The 18,550-nt window shown below is 56.3% G+C and overlaps 1 protein-coding gene and 1 pseudogene across 7 annotated transcripts in view; one reads left to right on the top strand and one right to left on the bottom strand.

Moving 5' to 3' along the window:
* Positions 1-14,122, top strand: part of CPNE5 (copine 5) — an 89,548-nt gene extending 75,426 nt beyond the window's left edge. For 6 of the 7 annotated variants that reach the window (XM_027603974.2, XM_027603970.2, XM_027603969.2 and 3 more), the window contains 8 exons: positions 2,810-2,871; positions 6,937-6,983; positions 8,516-8,697; positions 9,567-9,694; positions 9,936-10,038; positions 10,613-10,670; positions 11,123-11,196; positions 12,381-14,122. In XM_027603974.2, coding sequence (XP_027459775.1) covers positions 2,810-2,871; positions 6,937-6,983; positions 8,516-8,697; positions 9,567-9,694; positions 9,936-10,038; positions 10,613-10,670; positions 11,123-11,196; positions 12,381-12,599 — 873 coding nt within the window. In that variant the 3' untranslated portion in view covers positions 12,600-14,122. The remainder of the gene's footprint in view (positions 1-2,809; positions 2,872-6,936; positions 6,984-8,515; positions 8,698-9,566; positions 9,695-9,935; positions 10,039-10,612; positions 10,671-11,122; positions 11,197-12,380) is intronic. The other variant, XM_027603971.2, reaches the window with a different exon arrangement.
* A 2,187-nt stretch (positions 14,123-16,309) lies between these two features.
* On the bottom strand, positions 16,310-17,570 carry LOC113927986 (annotated as a pseudogene).
* Between the last annotated feature and the right edge of the window lie 980 nt (positions 17,571-18,550).

The raw sequence follows: 18,550 nt of genomic DNA on the forward strand, positions 1-18,550 counted from the left end.
ATGAGGGATACAGCTGGGAACAAGACAGACCCAAATCTCTGCCTTCCTGGTACTTATATATTAGTGGGGGATACAGAAAACAAAAATATATGCATACATGTACCTATATTTGTCAGGTGGTTATGTTTGCTGTGGGAAAAAAAGTATAAGAAGGTAAAGGGTTAGGGAATGCCAGAGACAAAAGTACTATTTTATATTAAGTAGGGAAGGAAAAGCTCTTCTCGGAGAAGGTGATGTTTGGGCAGAGATTCGAAGAAGGTAAGGGAGCAAGTATTGAGGATATTGGGGAAAGAGAATTCTAGCTGTAGGGATCAACATGTGCAAGGGCCCTGGGGTGGAGCCCACAGTGCATTTCTCGAACAAGCCGGCATCTTTGCCCTGCAAATACATTCAGCGTTGTGCCCTTCCTGTCCCTCCCTACTGTAGAGGTCCATGGCCCCGTCAGCTAATGCAGCCACACTTAGTCATTAGATTTAAGCAAATTGCAACTCCAGACCTAGAAGAGGTCCTAGTCAGGGAGCTCTGGGATTCCTCTGAGGAACCCTATTTTCTCCATCTGTAAAATGGGGCTAATAAATCATCCCTACCCTGCGTACTACACTGGCTGACTGTGACACAGAGCTCGAGAGACATTCCGGTAAACTGCAAAGTACTCTCTGGTCATTCAAAGGAGACGAATTGTAACAGCTTCCCAGTCAGGCTTGGAATAATATTTGCTTCCTCCAAAGCCGCAGTGTCTCTCAGTGGGAATGTTGTCAGCATTTTGGACAGGATCATTCTTCATCTCCCAGGACTTTCCTGTGCATTGTGGGGTGCTTAGCACCCCTGGCCTCAGCCCGTGGCTACCCGTAGTTTGCAGTCACTGGCAGACCCCCGAAACCTTCCCACACACTCCCATGCCCCTAGGGGAGGCAACACCTTCCCCAGCTGAGAAATCTCAGATGTAAAGCTAAAAAAAAAAAGTTTAAAAACCACTGATTTCCTTCAGTATTCTCGGAGATAAGGAAACGGGCCCAGAGAGGGGACATGATTTGATGATTTGTCTCAGGTCAATCTTCACCATAAAAAATCAGTCAGGGCCCAGGATGCTTTTTTTTTTTTTCTTAAAGATTTACTTATTTGAGAGAGAGAGAGAGCTCTCTCACATGAGCGGGAGGGGCAGAGGGAGAGGGAGAGAGAGAATCTCAAGCAGACTCCCCGCGGAGCGTGGAGCCCGATGTGAGACTCGATCTCATGACCCAGAGATCGTGACCTGAGCTGAAATCAAGAGTCAGACACTTAACCGACTGCGCCACCCAGGATGTTTATTAAAATGCACATGCCCAGTCCAGTGTCCTGGGGTTCCATTTTAGGAGGCCGAGGCTGGGGCCCAGGAAGCTGTGTTTAGTGCTTCTCATACCTACTTACTATGTGTGGAATCTTCTGGGGGATCTTGTTAAAATGCCAAGAATCTGCGTGTCCGCATTTCTAACCAGCATAAGGGTGATGCCGCTGCTGCTGGTCCAGGGGCCACACTTTGAGCAGCAAGGCCCTGGCTGAGTCCATATGGTCAGGCAAGTTAGGGAATTACTTCATCCCAAGGCCTTAGGGGGTGGTGGGGGGTGGGGAGTGGGGTTCAAACCCCAACTGCAGGTTAGACTCATGTGAGGAGCTAAAAAATGATCCAAGGCCAGAGGCCTACCCCCAAAACTGATGTAATTGGTTTGGGGTCCTCACCCAGGCTGCAAGAGGTTTTCAGAGCTCCCCAGGGAGTCTGGCGATCATTGGTCAGGGTAGAGGCCACTGCCATAGTCCACGCCTACTGAAAGGAAGCTTTGTCCATCCAGGCGCCTAACACCCGAACCACAGCAGGTAGGGTCTCCAGGGCCCAGCACAGCACCCACAGACCCTCCCGTTATTTGGGCTGATGTCAAGCAGAGGCCCTCCCTGGCCTACCCAGAGAGTTGGTAAACATAGCAGAGCCTGCACCAGTAGGGGGTTCCCCAAATTCTAGGGTAGAGTTCTCTGACACAGGTAGAAGATCCTCTGCCCCAATCTTGCCTCATTTAATTGATTTTGGCAGCCAGGCTTTCACTTACTTGTCTCCGCGATCCTAAATCATTATTGTAATGAGCTGCCAGGTAGCTGCCTGTCTAGGCACAGTCAATGCCAAAGCCGTCACAGGGCAGAGGTCAAAAGGCATCTGCTCTGGAGAGGGGGCCCCAGGTCAGTTACCTCCCGGGCAAGAACACGCTGCTTATGGGGGTCTTGGGTCTGAGAAGGTAGAGATCAAGAGACATCGGAGGGGTGAGTTGGGACAGTGAGATTGAAGATCTAAGCGCATGTTTTAGGTCAAAGGGTCATGTTTTTAGGATGGATCGTTAGCAGGACAGGGAGCTTGTCAGCATTGGCAGGTTGGTAGGCCTGTGTCAGGAAGACCCTCTCGCCTTCCACACTCCATGCTGGTAGCCACTGAGGGGAAACTTGTGCTCTTGGTTTGAGTCCTGGTGCCTCCAGGAACAGCGACCGGGCCCTGCTAGGATGCAGGTGGGGATCAAGGTCAAAAAGGCAGGCTCTGAAGTCAGACCCGAGTTCGCTTCTCACTCGGCCAGGTCCCGGCAGTATCCTTGGGCACATTGCATCACCTCTTTGAACCTCAGTTTCCTTGGCTAGAAAATGGGATAATAGCTGTGCTTCATAGGGTTGTTGTGGGTACCGTGTGCAGTGGAGTAGGCAAACCTGGCGGGTGCTGCGTGCTCCCTCACTTTCAGCAAACCGTCTCCCTGCAGCCCTGAGCTCCATACTGACCAAGCTCCCTCTTGTTTTCAAGGTCACGCTGCTTTCCTTTGCTGTGGAGTCCGAGTGCACATTTCTTGACTACATCAAAGGAGGGTGAGAAGATATCCAGCCCGGTTTCTTTGGCTTCAGGGAGAGGGAAGGGGCCCCACATATGGGCATGAGCAGCTCTGGCCTCTTTGAGGCCCTGGACATAGCCTGTGAGCCCTGAGCAAGCTCTTGTTTCTGGCCTCGGACAACTCACCCAGAGCCCTGCATGCCCCAGGATCCTGAGTGGCTGCAGAGGGTGCTCCTGAGCCACGGAGGCCAGCCTGAGTCCTGTCAGGTCCCCTTGCAGGGATGGGACCCCGAGGTGGCACGGACTCTGTGACAAAGAGAACCAAGGGCCTAGGGAGGTGGAAAGAGCTCTGGACTAGGAATGAGAGGCCCAGACTCTAGGCACTTTTTTTTTTTTTTTAAGATTTTATTTATTTGACAGAGAGAGAGAGACAGAGAGAGGGAACACAAGCAGGGGGAGTGGGAGAGGGAGAAGCAGGCTTCCCACGGAGCAGGGAGCCCGATGTGGGGCTCGATCCCAGGACCCTGGGATCATGACCTGAGCCAAAGGCAGATGTTTAACGACTGAGCCATCCAGGCGCCCCAACTCTTGGCGCTTCTTAGCCATGACATTGCTGGATTACTTTGGGCAGGTCACTTTCCCTCCCTGAACATCAGTTTCCTTCTCTATACACACAGAGGTTGGAGTGAATTCTAATGGCCCTTCCTTCTCTGAGCTTCTGATGCCTGGTCTTTCAGGGGTGGGGACAATGATTAACCTTCCCAGTGGCATCAGGGACCTCTAAGGGGCAGGAGGCACTGGGGGATAAGCCATCAGATGGTCCCACAGCCAACAGGTGGTCAAACATGAGCTTAAGAAACAGAAAGAACCGGAGGGGTTGGCATCCAGGCAAGGCAGGCAGGAGAACCTGCGGGCTCCAGCCAACAGCTCACGGAAAGAGAACCTGACTCCGAGGTGAGGTTAGTATGCTCCCTGCCAGAACAGGGGCCAGGTCAGGGTGTGGGGAGCCGAGAGCCCACAGGTGCAGGCAGGTGAGTGACTACACCTGTCTGGAAAGAAGACGGGCAGGGCAGGTGCCAAAGGCTCATCCCAGCCAAGTGGGCATTTGGCTGACGGCTTCTCCAGGGCAGAGGGAAAAGTCAGGCCCTGGGAAGCCACACGTACTCTCCCATGACACCACGCCCTACTGCCTGGAAACTGGTTTCAAGGTTGCAAGCTCTCCTTCTACCCGCTGAGCACACACCTCCCTGCAGTTGCCTGGAGGCCCCCTGCTGCCTCTACCTGCCCCTCCTCTGAGCCCACTCCAGGCCCTGCCCCTGCTCCCTTCCCCCCATCAAAACTGCCCTGTTCCCTAGCTCATGAAGCACCCCGCACTTACATTCTAGAGCACCTGCTAATTTTCAAACAATCCACATTGTATTTATCTTTCTTCTTGGCACAGCGCCCCTCATTTACAGAACATAGTGGGCAGGGCGAGGATGATGATCTCCATTTTACAGAACTTGCTGGTGGCCACACGCCCAGCCCATGGCCGGCCTCCTCCGGGCCCCGTGTGCGGCATTTCTTCTGTAGTACTGAGTAATCCGGGCCCTGCCTGCCTCACAGCTCCCAGGTGGGGTGTGAGGCAGGCAGGCAGAGCTGGGTGGAAGGGCTGGGTGCTGCGATGTCTCATAGAGAAGGAGCCCTCAGAGGCCGGCCTTCTGCGCAAAGCTGGCGCCGCGAGTACCGGGTAAGGTAAAACGCTGGCGCCAGCCGTGGCCCGCCCCCCCACCCCCCCACCTCCTTGTCCTCCCCAGAGACCTGAGTGAGGGAGCCGGCTCCAGGGAGTGAGAGCTCGCTCAGGCCTGCGTGTCCAGACAGGCAGCTGATGGAGGCATTTGTCTCGGGATCCTCTCCTTCCTGGCTTCCCTCCCCTGCCCACCTGGCCCCAGAGAGTGCAAACGGCCACCTCAGCTCTGGCCCCAGGTCAGAGATGGAGCTTGGTGCTCAGCAGCCTGCGTTCTGCCCTGCTCTGCCCTGAGGCAGGAGGGGCGAGCCTGCAGGGAGTAGCTGTCCCACAAAAGAACCTGCTTTCCAGCCCCTTCCTACCCCAAGTCATTTCAGAACCCAGAGCAGGGGGAGACCAGTTACGGAGTAAGGCTTGCCTCTTCCTTCACCCTGATTCGGAAGAGCCCGGCCAGTGGTGTCCCTCAGCTGTGGTCCCATAGGCCAGAACCACCCTCCCGATGGTGGCCCTGGGAGCAGAGCTCTTTCCCTATGGAGAAGACATGATCTCTCTATTCCCCAGTGAGAGATGACAACAAACAGCAGTTGAATAGGGTAGGTCAACCGCTGTAACAAATAATCCTGTGACCTCAAGGCTTAATACGAACAAAGGTTTATTTTTCATCCATGGGGTGGCAGGGATGGGTGGGGAGATGCTCCACACAGTCAGTTAGGGACCCAGGCTCTTGCCATCTTGTTTCTCCGTCTCCCTCAGAGGTTGGAGTCTGCTGGATGCTCTGCCCCCAGGCAGCAGACAAAGGGAAAGAGCGTGGGCCGGACCGTCTCTGGCCAGCAGACCCTGCCTTGGGTCTCCTGCTCACCAGGTCCTTCACCCTTCCTAGGGGCAATGGTTCCATGAGTAGCAGCTCATCTGTGGTCAGGTGGAGAGAGGGCTGTGGCTGATCTTACATCATGCCACCTAAGAACCACCAGAACAGAGTGTCCCCACAGTGTGATCCCAGAACCCCCTCCTCAGAATCCATCTCTGGATGAGGCCAGGGAATGTCTGTTGAAGAAGCAGATTCTGGGGCCCCATCTCAGACCGACCGAACGGGCATCCTTGGGAGTGGGGCCCTGGGATCTTCTTTTTAAACAAGCTCCCCTAGTGACTCTCTGGTCACTGCAGAATGGGGACCACAAGACTAGACTTTACCGGGGGATCCTGTCTTGTCAGCTTTGTTCTGTCAGTGTCTAGCACAGAACTAGAGCAGCAGACCCTCAGAAAGCTTCAACCCTGAATCTGAATCCTCAAAACCAAACTTTTCATTATGGAAAAATTCTAAATACATGCAGAAGTAGAAGGTATAATGAACCCCCAGGCACCCTTCACCCAGAATTAACAGTTAACCAACTCCTGGCCAGCCTTGTTCCATGCATGCTCTCTTTCATCCAATTGTTTTGAAGCAAATCACAGACATCATATTTTATCCCCCCAATACTTCAGGATATAGCTCTAAAATAGAAGGACTTTCTCTTTGTAAAATATAACCACAATACTGTAATTACACCTAAACATCGAATAGTTCTTTGATACCAAATATCTAGTCAGTGTTCCAATTCCCCCAGTTGTCTTGTAAAGTTGTTTAATTGGCTTATTTGAATCAGGAATCGGGCAAGATCCATATATTGCGACTGATCGATTTGCCCCTTAATTCTCTTTTCATCTGTTGATTCCTCTGGAGCTCGTGAGGGCTTGCTAAAACAGAGTCCTGCTCCCCACCAAGAGATTCGGACGCACGAGACCTGCGGGGGGCCTGGACTTCTCACAGGTTCCCCCAGACTGGCTTTTACTGGCTGCATTCCCCAGCTGTCATTGAACACGTTCCTCTGTCCCCTGTGTATCCTGTAAACAACTGGGAGATAGCTCAGAAAGCTCAGTTGGATTCAGGTTCAAGTTTTTGGCAAGGCAGTATCATGGGTGATGTTTTGTTCTTCCTCAGAGATGCACAATATCTCTTTGGCTCTCTTTTTTGTCAAATAAACCCAGAGGCAGCATTAACCCTGCCTCTGACCCTGAATTTGAGCAAGAAACAGAGTGAGACCCTACTCCCCTGGACTCAGGTGGGCCCAGGGGCAGGGTTTGGGGAGGAAAGAAGTAATTGTCACCATGTGTCCACACAGAACACAGTCCCTTCAGAGAGCTTTCACACTGCCTACCTCTTATGCTCACAACAATCCTTTGTGGGGAGGCCGTGGCTGGCATGACTATCCCCGTTTTCCAGAACTGGAAGAAGATGAGTGACTTTAGCAAGGCCACGTGTCTGGCAAGCTGTGGGGCTGGGGTGGAGGCCAGATTTTTCCTTGTCCAGGTAACTCCCCTGGTGCTCTTCCTCTTCCAGGACCCAGATCAACTTCACAGTGGCCATCGATTTCACGGCCTCCAATGGTGAGTGGGGGGTGGGCAGAGGAGCTGGAGTGGGGCTGGGGGCTGGAAAGGGGAGGGCTTTTCAAAACTGTGATAGTTGGCCCTAGCTGGGAACCAGCTCTCCCATATTCTTCGGCCTCATCTTCACTGAAAAGGAGGTACTTAGGCTTGGAGACCCAAAGGGATAACCAAGATGGTGAAGGTATCCCCAGACTGGACCGTGGCCACTAACAAATCTGGGCTCTGGGCCCATGGAGAGCACTGGAGAAAAGATGTTTCCTCACGGGATCAAATCTCCCATCCTCTGTGCAGCGCAACCCCCAGGCTGGAGGGGAGCTCTTTGGTCCCCAGTGAAGGCAGGAACCCCAGTTCCCAGCCTTGCTGGGGCTGCCCCAGCTCCCTTCCCATCGCTGGCCTTCTCCAGGGTGGGCTGCCTGAGTCACCACGAGCGACCAGTGCCCAATTTTACACTGTTAGAAAAGTCACCCCCTCCCTTGGAGTCTAGACCCCCCTTAGCAGTGCTCCGTGCTCACTCCCATGCCTGTCAGAGCAGCCCCGGTTTGGGACTCCTCCCCGGTTTGGGGCTCCTCCCCGGTTTGGGCCCCAGAGCCCTAGAGTGGTAGGATCCAGAGCTGGGAGGGGGTTGTAAGAATCCCACCTGCTCCATCCTCACAACGATCCCGTGAGGTGGGACTGTTACCCCCACTCCACACACGAGAAACTGAGGCTGAGAGGTAAGGAGCTATGGAAGAGCGTACAGCTGGTAGCAGGTAGAGACAGGATCTTATCGTTGGCAGTCTGTGACGTAATGCCCTTGACGATTCAGTAAGTAAAATGTGGGCAATTGCCAGTCGTGACGAGGGCTACGGAGGTGGGGGGGGACCTTAAGCCAGCAAGAGGGACAGGGAGTTTTGGGGGAGGCTGTGATTTTCAGGAGGCCGCTCAGGGAAGACCACACCGGGAAGGGGACACTTGAGTAGAGGGAGCAAGCCACGTGTACCTCTGCGGCAAGGTGTCCCAGAGCAGAGGGATATGCCACTGCGGAGGCCCTGAGGTGGGGATGGCAAGGGCGCCAGACCTGAGTGAGTGAGGGGAGGGGATGGCAAGCGGCAAGGAGCGAGGTCACTGGAGGCCAGACCCCGTGGGGCCTGCACCTCCCCCCCTCCCCGCATAAGGACTGTGGGTTTGGTTCCGGGCGAAATGGGAGCCTTTGGAGCAAAGAGGCATGGCCTAGCTGCCTGAGGTTTGACAGGCTCCTCTGGCCCGACTCTAGGCACAAGGGCGGAAGCCGAGTGGTGGTCTGGGTTGCTGCTTTCCTGCAGACAAGGGGAGGGGGCTGTCACAGAGGAGGGGAGAAGGAGGTGAGCTGCTGCATATATTTTGAAGGTTTAGCAACCGGGATTTACTGAAGGATTGAAGGTGTGGCAAGAGAGAAAGAAAGGAATCAAGGATAAAGAAAATTAGGGGAGCCCTCCAGTACCCCCTTCTGCATTCTGAGCCTGCGGTGCTTGGAGTGTGGAGACCAGCAAACGTTCCCATGTCCCGTGTCACAGGGAACCCGTCGCAGTCCACGTCCCTGCACTACATGAGCCCCTACCAGCTGAACGCCTATGCGCTGGCGCTGACTGCCGTCGGGGAGATCATCCAGCACTACGACAGTGACAAGATGTTTCCCGCCCTTGGCTTCGGGGCCAAGCTGCCCCCTGACGGAAGGGTGTCCCATGAGTTCCCGCTGGTAGGAGGTCCTGGGAGCGCGGGCTGAGGGCTGACCAGGCTCGGGGCGTGGTGACAAGCCCAGGGTCCAGGGCATTTCCCATCCTCCCTGCCCCGGGACAGATGGTGCAGCCTTTGAGGGCAGGGTGGATAGGCTGCCTGCTGTGTTTTGGGCCGGGGGGTGGGGGTGGGGGGCTTATATCAGGGCTTCCAGAAGCCCACTCCCCACCTTGCTCACCAGCACCTCCGCTCCATGTCTGATGCCACCCACAGTGGGCTCTGGCGTCCTTTTCCTGACAAGACCCAGGAGAGGTGGAGTGGAGACATGGTTGAACTACCCCTCCACCCCAAGGCCCCAGAAATAAGGGTAAAGGGGTGTGCGCTGGGACTAGGCAACTGCAGGTAATCCCAGGAGCTCCCTGAGTTGGTGCTGAGATGGGGGCCCTGTGGAAGTGCCACCTCCTCTTCCTCCCTCCCACAAGCTGGGGGCCCTCCGTTGTGCCAGGCATGATGCTGGGCACCAGACACAGGAGGACAGATCAACCGCTTAGTCGTTCCAGAGCTGCTCCGACCCGGCAGTCATTTGAGGCTGTGGTGGTTTGCTCAAGGTTCCCTGAGGGAAGCAGCCAGGCCTTTCAGGGGGCCTGTCCAAGCAGGTCCAGAGAGCGGGGCAAGGAGCAGGTTTTGGCCCTGCTCACCCAGAGCATGAGCTGCCCGGGGGACTCCCTCCCCTGCCCCTACCCCCCACCAGAGAAGAGTCGAGGAGATCCCAGGCCTGCTGGCCTTCCCCACACTGGCTGCCCCCCTGCCCCCCCGCAGAGCCCCCAGCTGCCCTCCCTCCGCCTCCTCCTTCCTTACTGGGCTCTGCCTCCCTATCCTCGGTGCCCCTAGAATGGCAACCAGGAGAACCCCTCCTGCTGTGGCATCGATGGCATCCTGGAGGCCTACCACCACAGCCTGCGCACCGTGCAGCTCTATGGCCCCACCAACTTCGCCCCTGTGGTCACCCATGTGGCCAGGTGAGTGCCGGGGCCACTACACGCCCATCCCAGTGGCTCACACAGCGTTCCCGTCCACGCCTGTCCTCTCGGGAAGGTGGGGTTGGGGTGCGTCTCTTCCACTGACTCGCCTTTCAGGGAGCCCTGACCCTAAAGAGATACCCCTCCAGCCAAAGAGTTGTCCCCCTCCCCAAAGTGTTGTGGGGGCGGGGAGGGGTGCAGAGCAGGCCAGACAGACTACAGCCCCCGCCTCCTCCCCCAGGACCGCGGCCGCAGTGCAGGATGGCTCCCAGTACTCGGTGCTGCTCATCATCACAGATGGGGTCATCTCGGACATGGCACAGACCAAGGAGGCTATTGTCAATGTGAGCTGGGGGTGGGGGGCATGCCTTCCCACTTCTTTAGAGAAGCCCTTGGGACGAGGCTTCCTGGACAGTGGGGTTTGGGGGGTGTAGGGGTCCCACTGATGAGCTCTGTACCCACCCTGGGTGGTCTGCTCCCTCCTGACGCCTATGGCCCCCTCATTAACCCATCTCTAGGACCACTGCCCCAGACCCAAGCCCAGCCTGGCCAGGGCGAAGTAGGAGCCCAGTGTTGGGGAGGCCCAGGAACTTGGCTCCCCCTACTGGATGGTCTCCCTGTATAACGGGCTCCAGCCTCAGCTCGCACTTCTGGATGCCCACATAAAATGTGTCCCACTTGATGGAGGCCCAGGGACAGAGAGGGGATGGGGGTGTCTCAGAGAAGCAGACCTGTGACCCATTTCCCCCTCCTGACCCTCTCTTCCTCTCTCGGGCCCCACGGCTGTTTCCCTTGGTCCGTGCCCCTCCCCCTCTCCCCTTCCCTGTGTTTCTCTGTGTGTCTCCATCCTTCTGTCTTCCATTTCTTCTCTTTCTTCCATTGACCCACCCCTTTCTGTCCCTACCCCTGATCTCCCAGGCTGCCAAACTCCCCATGTCCATCATCATCATCGGCGTGGGCCAGGCAGAGTTCGACGGTAAGTCCCCATCCCCCAGATGTCTCCCCAGAGGCGTCAGGCCCTTGGGAATGACCCTTCCCCAAAGAGTGAGAGCTCATGGGTGGGTGTGACCATCTGGGTGAGCGGGCAGGGTGTAAGGGTGTGTTTGTTTGCACAGGGAAGGGTGTGTCAGGGTGTGCACCCATACCCGTACCCCAAGGCTGTGGAGAGGAGGCCCGTCCTTCCTCCCTCCTCCAACCCTTGGAGCCTGTGGAGGGTGGGGGAGCTGGAGCACAGGGCTAGAAGTCAGAGACTCACCATGTTGGGCTCCTCCTGTCTCCTGGCCTCAGTCTCCTCATCTCTAACGTGGGGGGTCTGGTCTGACAGTCTCTGTCCTGGATTGGCCCAGGATTAGAGGACAAGCCCACTGTCCTGCCAGGCCCAGGTGCCCACCATTAATTCAGCCCACCCCCATGCCTCTCCTCACACAGCCATGGTGGAGCTGGATGGTGATGACGTGCGGATCTCCTCACGGGGGAAGCTGGCAGAGCGGGACATTGTCCAGGTGAAGCCCAAATCCTGCCTGCCCCAAGGAAAATGCTGGAGCCCCTCTAGCCAGGCTGACCCTCATACCCCCTTTTAGAGACTTCTCTGGAAAGGGGCCTTGGAGGGAGCCCCAGAGTGACCTGGCCACCAAAGAAGGGAACAGGAGTCAGTCCTTGGGTAACACTTCTCCCCCCCAGTTGAACCCCTCCCTACCATGTCTGAGACTCTCCCCCCAACGTTGTTGCCCTGACCAGAATGCTCTGCCAAGAGCTCCCTGAGCCGCCACGCCTCCATGGTCTCCTGCAGAGCACTTAATGCCCCAATACTTGCACTTTCCAATGTCTTCTGCGGGGCTGCCTTCCCAGTGAGACGGCAAACCCCCTGGAGGTGGAGGAGGCGTCTTTATTGCCATAACCCTCTCCAGGAACAGGCATTGCCTGGTTCATTGTATCTGTGTCTTAACATCTCGTGTAGGATAGCACGTGTAGTGAGCTGACAGGTCTTGGTCCTCAGGGCGTCCCTGCCCAATCAAGTCTCAGAATGCACCTTAGTAAGCACTCCTGTCTCTGAACCTCCTGCAGCGTTCAGGAGATTGGAAATAAAGACTGGCATCCCCCAGACCCCCTGGGTTAAAACAATGGCGGTGGGGGAGGGGTCATTCCAAGTTTGGAGACCAAAGTTAGGAGGCTAGACCCCAGAACAGGGGCAGTCTGGGAGGGGGGACCCATGTATGGAAAGGCCTGGAGGCAAGAGTGAGCTGAGGCACTCAAGGGGTTGGGGGGGTCAGCCCCTGGGAGGAAGCCAGAGGGGCCCGACTTTAGGTTTTGGCCCAGAGACGGAGGAGGAGAAGCAGAGCAAAGGAGACAGAGAGGTTGGGGGAGATGGGAAGGCCGGTTTCCCAGAAGCCAGGGGTTTCATCCAGCATTTTCCAAGCGCTGGCTGAGTCCCTGTGCTTGGTGCCAAGACTTCAGAGCTTAAGGGCTCCTGCTCAGGGGTGCATCCTGGCATGGGATAGGTGATCCATAAGTAACTGTTGAGTCAATGAGAGAACAGCCTCTCAGTACTCACCAGCAGGTGGAGGGGCTGAGTGGAGAGGGCAGAGGCTGGGGAGGCGTGGGACAGGGTCCCGAGGCTGGAGACTGGGGTGGGGGCGGCTGGGGTCCAGCCAGAGACCCGGCCTGACCGTGCCTTTCCTCTGGCCAGTTCGTGCCCTTCAGGGACTACGTGGACCGCACGGGCAACCACGTGCTGAGCATGGCACGCCTGGCCCGCGATGTGCTGGCCGAGATCCCTGACCAGCTGGTGTCCTACATGAAGGCACAGGGCATCCGTCCGCGCCCCCCGCCTGCGGCCCCAGAGCCCTCACCCCCACGGTCCCCAGCCCGCACCCCTCCTGCCTCCCCCCTGCACACACACATCTGAGCACTCTTCCTGAAGGCCCCTGGCCTGTGGCAGGCGGCTCCCTGGGTGGGGCAGTGGAAGCACAGCTGGGGTCCCCAGCCCCCCTTAAAATATGCCATGCCTAGCCTTTGTGTGTGCCTTTTGTGTGTGCCTGGGAGGCCGGCGGGGGGGACGGGGCCTCTGAAGACTCCTCTCTCATTTCCTGGCCTCAGGGCCCAAACCTGGGGAATTGGAGGGTATGGGTGGTGGAGATGAGGTTCCGGGCCCCTGCTCTTCTCATGTCCCCGTGACATCTGGTTTTAGCCCAGCCAGGAAAGGGTTAATGATCAGGAGGATTGGGGTCCCCCTCAGCCCACCTGGGCATTCCCATCTGCTCCTCTCTGGCCCTGAAGCCTGAGCTGGGCCTCTCTCCTCCGGGGCCCTAGGCGCTCTCCTCCTCCTGTGCAGTCTACTCCTACACCTGGCCCCTGGCCCCTTCCCCCCCCCCAGTATCTCCCCCATCCCTATTTCTAGTGAACCTTGTGAGGCTGATGGGTCTGCAGGGATGCCCGAACATGTGGCCCCTCCCAGGACACTTGCATGCCACGGGTGCCCAGCGGACCCATGAAGGGGAGGCTGTGTGATGGGAGGCCGTAGGCCACATGATAGGCTAGGAATGGGGGCTTTTCAGGCACAGAGTCCTTTCTGGTGCCTCTCAGGCCAAGAATGACACTGGTTTTAGATACACAGATCCACAGGCCTCTCTGTGGTGTGGGCCCACAGGCACCTTACAGTTGACTCCTGGCTCCAGGCATCCCCTTCTCTTGCCAAGGCGGCCCCGGGGCCCTTGGAGCCCAGTCCTCTGCTGCCCCCCTGGAGGCCTTGGAACAGTCCAGCCCCAGCACTCCCACACTGCCCCTCTCTCCCACAGAGATAGGAGTTCTGAGTTCGAGTCCTGCATACAGCCCCTGCCTGTGAGAACCCAAGGAAGGCCCTTCTGCCTTCTGGGACTCAGAAGTAGGGCAAGAGGGTTGACCAGATGGTCCCAGGTTTGCCTTCAGCTCTGGTGTCCTGAGAGTCCATTCATGCCATGCCCAGCTTCCCCCGTCCCACTCCTCAGCAGTGTGACTGCTTACTCCAGGCCGTCTTGGCCCTTAAGGTCACCCTGTTCCATCCTGTCACCTCAAGTCCACCCTAGTCCGTCAGCCTTGGGCTCTGGTGTCTGAGCCTAAGCCCCTGCCTCTGCTGTGGGGAAGGTGAGAAGGGTGATCTCACCCCCGGGCCCATCGAGCTGCCCAGCCTTTACCCACACAGGGAGCAAGTCGTGCATGTGCGCCCCTCCCGCAGCATGGGGCTCCTCAGCCCACTCCACATCCCATGCCTGGGTGGACACCAGGCCCCCTCTGTCCGCTGCCCCACACCACTTCCCTTCCTGTCATGCATGATGGTGGTGTTTCTACGCTGTCTGGTCCTGTGCCCGTCTCTGAGGCAGTCTCTGTGTGGAATTTGCCTTAAAACTGAAGTAAACTTGGTTCTTTTAGTAAAGTTCCTTGTTTTCCTTTCTCCTGTGGAAAATAGCAAATGTGTTGCTGTTTGACAGGGTCCGGGTTCTCCTCGCTCTCTCTCTCTCCCATTCTTTTGTTCGATAAGGATTTCCTGAGCAACTACAATGTACCAGGGCCTGTGCTGGTGACTTGGGATGCAGCAATGAACAAAATGCAGGCCCTGTCTCCACACAGAGCTTACAACAGACACACAAATAAGACAGGGTAAAACCCAGTAAGCACATAAACAAATAGGTAGATAACCTAATTTCAGGTGGTGGTAAGAGTTACAAAGACAGGGGCGCCTGGGTGGCTCAGTTGGTTAAGCGACTGCCTTCGGCTCAGGTCATGATCCTGGAGTCCCGGGATCGAGTCCCACATCGGGCTCCCTGCTCAGCAGGGAGTCTGCTTCTCTCTCTGACCCTCTTCCCTCTCGTGCTCTCTATTTCTCACTCTCTCTCTCTCAAATAAATAAATAAAATCTTTAAAAAAAAAAAAAGAGTTACAAAGACAAATAACAGAGAAGAAGGGGCTGGAGAGGGACAGGGTGGCATTTTAGATGAGGTGGTCACGGAGGGCCTCTCTGAGGAGGCGAAGGTTGAGATGAGCCCTAAGGAAATGAGAGAAGGAGGCAGGCTGGTATCCAGGGCAGGAGGGCTCCAAGTAGAAGGAACAGTGAGTGCAAAGGCCCTGAGGTAGGAGCATACTTCATGGCAAGGACAGCAGGGAGGCTTGTGCTGTTGGAGCTGTGTTAAGAGGGGCGGGGTGGGGGGATAGTTCAGGAGATGAGATTAGGGAGGTGAAGAATCCAGAATGCATAGAGCCTTGTAGGCCATGGTAAGGGCTTCAGCATTACTGAGTGAAACGGAGCCAGCTAGGAGGTGAGAGAGGTGAGTAACATGATCAGATTATTCTCGAAAACAAGTAGGTCACTTTATTGCATTTGATCACTCATTGACTCATCGCTCCACAAGTATTTACCGAGCACCAGTGCCAGGCTCTGCTCAGGTTTGAAGACACTGATTCACACACGGTTGCACCCTCTGAGAGTGACCCCTACTTTGGAGCAGTGAGCAAGGAAATCCTACCACCCTGGGCTACCGATGCCAAGCCCGTGGGAGGGGCCAGGGTCTGTGGGCACCAAAGGGGCGCTCCTGGCACAGCCTGGACGACTCACGGGCCATGTGCCCGGGATGAGCTCCTGCTCCTGTGTTCGATGGGACCATTCCTCTTTCCTTGCGGGGTTAGTGTGTGGACAGACTGCGGGGCCTAGAGATATGCCCACGTGAAGTGTGTGACGTGTACAGATGGGAGGCACTTGAGCACAATAAACACCACCTCTCTCCTCCTGGCCCCTCTTCATATATAAGTTGCTGTGGCCATTAGAGCCCAGGATCACAGGGAAAGGGGACTTCTCCTTCCTCTGGGCAAGCTCACAGTCAGATTAGCCCTCCAGCCAGCCATTCCCATTCTGCACATCACAAGAAATTTGGTACTAATTATACCAAAGTTTGGGACTTATTTACTTCTTATGATTTTATGGTAAATTAGAGCTGATTCATGGCTGTCCCTACAATTAGATACCCCTCTGACTTGCATTCTGGTACGCTCTGAGCGAGAACCGGGTGGGGTCATAGCTTGGGAAGAGGAAAGTTCCCAGAACCAATAACCCATTTTGCCTCACCTTGGGCACCTGTGGGAAAGTGTCGAGAGGAGATGCCCACCTGGCAGGGGAATCAAGTCTCAGAGACGCTGCTGAGTGCATCTTTACTGTGCTTGACACTGTGGCTTCTCTCCTGGCTTATTTCTCAAGGTGTGTTCCACAGAACACTGGTTCTCTCGCATGGATTTTGGGAAACTGCCTACTCTGAGCCCATCTCAGAGAACCCCAATGGCCTTTAGGGTATTCAAGGCTCTGTAAGTCCTGCAGCAAAGAGACCAGTTTTGACCATGGGGACAGAGAGAGGGAGAGGGAGAGAGAGAGAGAGAGAGAGAGAGAGAGAGTGTGTGTGTGTGTGTGTGTGTGTGTGTGTGTTTAGCTGTAACACTGTTACCAAGCAGAACATGTTGTCTTGGGACTTTAAGTAAAGACAATCTCCCTGGTTCCCAGACTAACACAGATTCTGAGGCCTGTTCCCAGGAGGCCAGAGGGAGGGCCTAGAGTTTGGGAACTTCTCAGAGGAGATGGGGTAGGAGAGGTGGAGACCTTCAGTTGCTCAGGAAAGAAGGAGGGGGCGTGCCACACTGGGAAGAGAAACCACAGAGAAGAAAGGAGGGCATTCAGAAATTCACAGCTCCAAGGTTGACTTTGTATTCCCTTGTTGGGCTGAGAGGTGTGTGGGTGACCGAGCTAGGGGAGGGCAGGCAAAGAAGGGAGAGGTCCCTGAAAGGCTCTCCTGGCCTCTGGGCCCCCACCCCAGCTGCAGCTGTCTCCTCCCCTCACCCCCATTCGCTCCCCAGGCCTTCAGGATTAAGGACCTGGGCTGTCATTCTCTGGGTCATTCCTTTACCCACTTCTCTGCCTTTGGAATCCCTTTACCAACCTCTTATCCCCTCACCTCAAATGCTCCTGAATTAATAAAAATAAGATGATGATAATAGTAAGAGTAAGCAGAGGATGGGGCTGACGGCACAATTGGAGCAGGCCAGGATGGTGCAGAGGCTGGATGCCACGAAAGCCACCAGCGTGGCAGGCCGGCCACCCACGGCTGCCACATAGCCCAGCACGGAGCAGGGCCCCCACATCAGCACAAAGACCACCAGCTCCACAAGGATGAGCCCTGTGTTTTCCCGGTGCTCCTGGAGGCTCTCCCCCCTGGGGCCACGAGGCTGTGTCCACATGAGCCAGCCCACATGGCTGAAAGAGCAGCCCAGCCCGCACATGCAAGGCGGGAAGGCCAGGCTCCCAGCAGGGTGAAGTAGCAGGAGGTCTGGGCTGGGCTTGGACGCAAGAGGCAGGCCCGGACTCCTGCTGCCCCCCTCCTGCACCACCACGCTTTGGAACAGCCAGGTGGGCAACGACGCGGCAAGGCCCAGGACCCACATGGCCCCATGGAGCAGCAGGCGGCGCCCCGGCCAGCCGGGAGGGCCATATCAGCCGGGCGACGGCCACGTGGCGCAGAAAAGCCGTGGCCACCATGCCGTAGAAGGTGCAGAACGCGGTGGTGCTGTTGGTGGCCCAGCTGGTGGTGCGGATGACAGGGCTCAGCCACCAGTCGGGCCGCAGGAAGCTCAGCGGCAGCATGGGTACCACGCAGGCCAGGAATAGCAGGTCGGACAGCGTGATGTTCACCATGAGGCTGGTGGTCAGGGCGTGGAGTGGCCAGGAGGCGCCTGGGTCCCGGGCCGCCACCAGCAGCATCAGCCCGTTGGCCAGCAGCCCCGCCAGCAGGATGAGGCCGCAGAGCCCGGAGAAGAGCCGTCGGGGCAGTTGCTGGGGTGCCGCCGTGAGCCCGGCGGCGGTGAACATGGCCTTGGGCTCCGCCCCTGTTCCAGGCTCCCGCTCCGGACACACAAGGACAGTGTCGAAACCAGCCCGAGGGCCACCTTCCTCTTTCCCTGGATAGCCCCCCTCCTTTCACAGCCCCCTGCATCCCGTGGGGGCCCTTGCCGGGAGTCAGTCACTTGAGACCTCACAACAACCCGACCGGACAGCCTCGGTCAGCGCCCCGGGTTCGAATTCCGACTCGGCTACTTCGGAGCTCCGTGACTTTGGGAAAGTTACCCAGTTTCCCTACCTCGGTTTCCTTAACTGTGAAAAAGGAAGGAAATAAAATAAAACAGATGTCAACTGCTACAAAGGGGGGAGGTGCAGGTAATTTTCATTTTCCTCTTTGTCATTTATTTTTACAATTTCTGCAGGGAGAACAAATTGAATTTGGGGTGTGTGTGTGTATTTTTTAGATTAATTTATTATTTATTTATTTAGAGAGTTGGGGGAGGGGCAGAGGGAGAGAAGCGGACTCCCTGCTGAGTGCAGAGCCCGATGTGGGTTTGATCTCAAGACTCAATGCAGAGATCATGACCTGAGCCAAAATCTGGAGTCGGATGCTCAACCGACTGAGCCACCCAGGTGCCCTATATATATATATATATTTTTTTTTTTTTTTAAACAAAGCCTTGCCTGCCTATGAAACAGGCAGATATTAATTTGAGGTTCAAGCAAGAGGGTGGATATGCAGGGGCTTTGAGAAGGTGTGAAGCCCCTGTCAGGGGTTCCCAAGCTTGTCTGCACAGTGGGATCACCTGGGGAATTTCAAAAATACTAATCCACAGGTCCCAACCCAGGGACGGGATTTGGCTGGTCTGGGCTTTGGCATTTTCGAAAGATCCCAGAGGACTCTCCAGGGCAGAGCAGCCTGCCCTCTCTGGCTGTGCTGGGCTGGTTAGCTGGCAGGGTTGGGGGAAGAGCTGCACCCCAGCTTCCTCCCCACCCTCACTCCATCCTAC

This window comes from Zalophus californianus, chromosome 7 (genome assembly GCF_009762305.2).
Source record: "Zalophus californianus isolate mZalCal1 chromosome 7, mZalCal1.pri.v2, whole genome shotgun sequence".
NCBI classification, from domain to species: domain Eukaryota; kingdom Metazoa; phylum Chordata; class Mammalia; order Carnivora; family Otariidae; genus Zalophus; species Zalophus californianus.